Source organism: Chinchilla lanigera, unplaced genomic scaffold (assembly GCF_000276665.1).
Source record: "Chinchilla lanigera isolate Chin_1 unplaced genomic scaffold, ChiLan1.0 scaffold00054, whole genome shotgun sequence".
NCBI classification, from domain to species: Eukaryota; Metazoa; Chordata; class Mammalia; order Rodentia; family Chinchillidae; genus Chinchilla; species Chinchilla lanigera.
The window spans coordinates 15,999,053-16,003,433 of record NW_004955455.1 but is presented as its reverse complement, the minus strand read 5'-3'; the positions used below and the strand labels follow the sequence as shown (position 1 = coordinate 16,003,433).

The window sequence follows — 4,381 nt, the reverse complement described above, 5'->3', positions numbered from 1 at the left end:
ACCGGCGCCAGGTGAGTAATAGGCTACGAAATCCAGAGATTGCAAGCCACTCGCCGCCCGCCCTCCCCCGTCCATCAGCGCCACAAGAGTTACTCATTAACGTCGCTATATACAAATAAGATACCCAGGAGATTAGAAAGAAAAGAAGGAAGCAAAGGCAGCATGTAGGGCAGGCAGGACCCACCTTGAAGCACTGCTCCCAAACTGGGGGACGGGGCAGGGAAGAGGTGTCTAAATGTGGACTGAGAAAGAAAAGAAAAGAAAAAAAAAAAGACAACTTTTGTTTTGTCCTTCTTGGAAGCCCAGTTATTTTCTCCCCAATTTGGAAGCACGCAGCTGGACGCAGCCCGCCACTCCCACCTTTTCCCCCCGGGGCCAGCTCGCGTTCTCGCTGGGCACAAACCCCGGCTCCACTCGGCAGCCGCTGCAGTGCCCATGGCGCGTGCCCTGCAGTCTCAGTACACTCCGGGGAGCTCTGGCCCCAAACGTCCCCGAGCCGGTGGCCGGCCGTCTCCCCTCTGATCCCGGCAGACCCTGCAGGAGAGGCTGTGTGGGTCCCCCACGTGTCTGGCTTTGCCCCCTCTCCGAAAGGTCTCGACCTGGATCCTCTTCCAAGCACAGGATGAGGCTGGGGAGGGGGATCCCTCCTCGCTGCCCGTTCAAGAGGCCTGAAGGTGACAGGGGCTTGGGGCCTGGCTGGCAGGCTCCGGGTGGGGGTGGGGGTAAGGGAGTCAGACCCCTGGCAGGCTCTGGCTGGGTCTTTGCATCAAAGCCCCCGGAGGAGCAAAGCTTAGGCTTGACCTTCCCGTGTTGCACCCCGCACCCCAAGACACACGCACACCTCCATGCAAAGTAGGGTTGGGAGACTGCAAGACTGACCCGGCCCCACCACGTTTGATGGACTACTTCAAAGACAGATTGAACTTCCGAAGCCCACTCCCCGCGCTGCCGGAGACTGGATGAAGGGGAGCGAAGGGGAGCGTCAGAGACGGTGCCAGTCTCCTGGGCGGCTTCTCCTTTGGTGGAGGTTGGTCAAATGTGCTCCCTGCAATTACCTTTCCTTTGCAAGGGACACGTCCCTCCTCCCTCGCGTGGCACTCGGCGTTTGCACAGAGCACACGAGTGGGCGCGGCCTGGCCCGAGCGCCTGGGGCCAGCCTGGTCCCCTCGGAGACGCCTGGATGGCCGGGGTATGCAGCCCAGAAGCCCGGAGGGCACCACCAGGCCAACCCGGGTCTGCCTGCGCAGGGATTGTGACCCTCTTCCCCGGGCAAGTGTACCGTGCAGTCTTTGCCTTGGATTCCCTAGATCCAAGTCAAAAGAGAGCACCAGTTTAAAACGAAAAGACCTTCCTAGTGCTCAAGCTTATTTTTGGTTGGATTCCTGTGGGGGGAGGAGAGGCTGGCTTAGGGACCACGGCAAAACTTTTTCTATTACTATTGAAGTATCTGAAACCACTGTTGTTTCCAAATTCTAATCAGGTCCCACTTGTCTCCGGTTTTGCTGCCTAATTTAAAGTAAAAGTGTTTTCATATTGGAGCGGCCCCCTTCGCTGGAGTCAGGGACTTTTGTTTTTAGCTTTGTAATTTGAGTGACAAGTCATTTTGCTTCGCTGGGGGCGGTCTCAATTATTTAAAGGCGAAGGGAGGGAGGCCGGCGACGAGAGAAGAGACCCAAGTCCTTTTCTGCTCTCCGCCTTCCTGGAGAGCTGTCAAATAAGCATTTAACACGAGGCCCAAAGGTATTTCAATAAAAATTTATTGAAATTTCAGTGATGTTTTAAAGGGGAGGGGGGACACAGAAAACCAAAGGACTCATCAACAGCTAAAACACAAAAAAGAAGCTGCATGGGTTTTTCTCTTTCCAAACCAGCTCTGAGCACCTAACTTTTGAACTGTGATTCTCTCTAGGCACCAACTCAAAACGCCATCCGGTTGAGAATAGCGGTCAACCCCACTTGTTTTGAGAAACCAGAGACCAGCAAATACAAATAGAAAGAAAAATTAGGAAGTCAAACCACAGCCCCCTTCCCACAGCAATCTCAGACCCCGGCCCGGCCCGGGTGTCAGATCTTAAGGAATTTAATGTGGAGACGGGAAGTGTCACCCCCACCCCCAGTTTTGGCTAAAATAGGAAACGGCACTTTCCCTGCACTCCTGGACGTGAAAAAAAGAAGAAAAATAATTTTGCAGACAGCGCTTTCTGAAAGTGTGTAGGTGTTCCTAAGGAAGTCTGTCTCTTACTGTGAACGGCAATCCTTTGACCTGGAAATAAAAACCAACTAAAGGAAAACAAGAACAAAACCTGACAGTTGCGATCCTATTTACATAGAGCTATGTACAATTGTCAATAAATTAAAAGTTTAATTTTCCGAGCATTCATATTCCACGTATTTACAGGAGTTATCGAATAATTACATAAATACTTTGTCTAATAGTCTCGCTTCTTCTTTATTTTTTTTTTAAACCTTGTTTATTGCATATACAGGAAAGAGAACGCACTGCCAAAGAGGAACATGAATCCTGCTACAGAGCTTAGATAAAATAAATTCCGTTGTTTTCCCAACCCCTTCCCTGGAAGCCCCCCTAGCCCATTTCTCTGGGGTTGAGAGGCACACGATAAGGAAGGGGATGGGGTTAGGTCGTTCTCTCTAAAAGCAAGCGTCCAAAATAAAAACCCACAAATACATGACTGTGGAACATGCAGGAAGAGACCTACAGCGGCTCTTAAAACATCACAAGAATATTAAAAAGACACAGATTTCCTTAATAATAGATTAAACAAGAATGCTAAGGACCTGCCGCCCCGACATCACCGCCCAGCAATTTACTGAGAACTGATTCTCCAAAGTCACTCTCTACAGAGGTTTCCATCTTCACCAACAGAATCATGTTCATGTATTCATGTGTCCCTGTTAGAAAAATTTTTTTTTAATTTTTGTTTCCACTTGAGAGAGCCAAGGAAAAAAAATATATTTATATATAAATCCTTGCGGAGGGAAGATAGCTTTCAACACCTCCCCCTCCTCCCGGGTGGGCCTGGCTACCTTTCTTCTTCTGTCACGGCTTCCAGAGCAGCCTCCATGGAAGTAGTTCTGGAATAAAATTCCTCTCAGCCCCCCCATTCCACCGCTCAATGCATCAGCCGCTTCCGAGCCCCACAATGCCGTGAGCCAGATCGGGGTACATAGACCACACTGAGAAGACAGGGCCTGGCCTCCCGTGCTCTGCAGGGAGTCCGGCGCCCCTCCCCAGACGCCGGCCCCAAAGCGAGGGGGAAGCCCACAGCCGGCCCTGGGGTTTGTGTGACATCCAAAACAAAGTGCACTGCAGACTCATCGGGCTGGAATGAAGACGCCGCTGGGCACGGGTCTAGGGGGACCCGCTGCGGGACCTCTCGGGCTTGGCTTCCAAGCCGCTGACCAGCCGCTGGATGCTCTGCAGTTCGCTGGTGGCCGCCTCTTTCTCCGAGCAGAGTTTGGGCGACAGGGACACGGAGCTGGAGGACAGCGTGGAGGAGCGGCTGTTCAGCTCCGAGCCCGAGTCCACGGCGGCGACCGAGGCGGGGCTGGCGGCCAGCGCGGCGGCTTTGGCGTCCAGGGGCCCCGCGGCCATGGCGGGCAGCGCGGAGCTGAGGAGGCCGCCGCCGTCGGGGACCGGCACGGGGATGGAGTAGGGGCTGTAGCGCAGCCGCGGGCGCATGCTGTTCAGGCTGAGGAAGGGGTGGCGGTGCACCGAGCTGGAGGCGGCGGCCGAGGACGCGGCAGCTGCAGCGGCCATGTAGGTGTAGGGGTAAGGGAACAGGCTTCCGAAGGGCGACATGGCCAGGCCCTGCGGGGGGAGAGAGAGGACACAGCGAGTCAGCACGCCGGGCCCGCGGGCCTGGAAGACGTCTCCCCAGAAGGGTGGGTGGCCGCACCTGTTACCCGGACTGCAGATCCCTGTCCACCCCGCAGCGGCAGCTGGCACGGGGCGGGGGGCCCTGGAGGCCCCAGGTTATCACAGATCATTTATTTTTGTCATTCTGGCCGTCCCTAAATTTTCACCCCATCCAAATAGTTCCCCAAATGGAAAAAAAAAAAAAAGGGTGTGAGCAAAGGCAAACAGGAGGGAGGGGAGTCTAAAGGACTTCTATCACCAGCAGGGCCCAAAAACCGCCAGCAGGCTGGTGGGTGTCACACTGGGAAACAGGTAGCCCAGCAAGTCACTCAGCCCAGCGAGGACGAGGCAGAAGCAAAATAAATGCACAGGCAGGGCTCAGCTCCTGCCCCTCCCTGAGGAGGCCCCTCCTCTGCCTGTGGCCTGTCTACTGCGAAAGTGTCTCCAGGGGAGGGGCTGGGGATTTAGCTAGGGGCTGGGGATTTAGCTCAGCGGCAAAGCGCC

At 54.6% G+C, this 4,381-nt stretch overlaps 1 protein-coding gene across 1 annotated transcript in view; it reads right to left on the bottom strand.

Moving 5' to 3' along the window:
• Positions 1-3,277: 3,277 nt before the first annotated feature.
• The window catches only part of Tbx3 (T-box 3), a gene marked incomplete in the record, with an annotated part of 12,004 nt that continues 10,900 nt past the window's right edge, over positions 3,278-4,381 (bottom strand). The window contains 1 exon segment of the mRNA XM_013520475.1: positions 3,278-3,829. Within this exon segment, the coding sequence (XP_013375929.1) occupies positions 3,371-3,829 (459 nt within the window).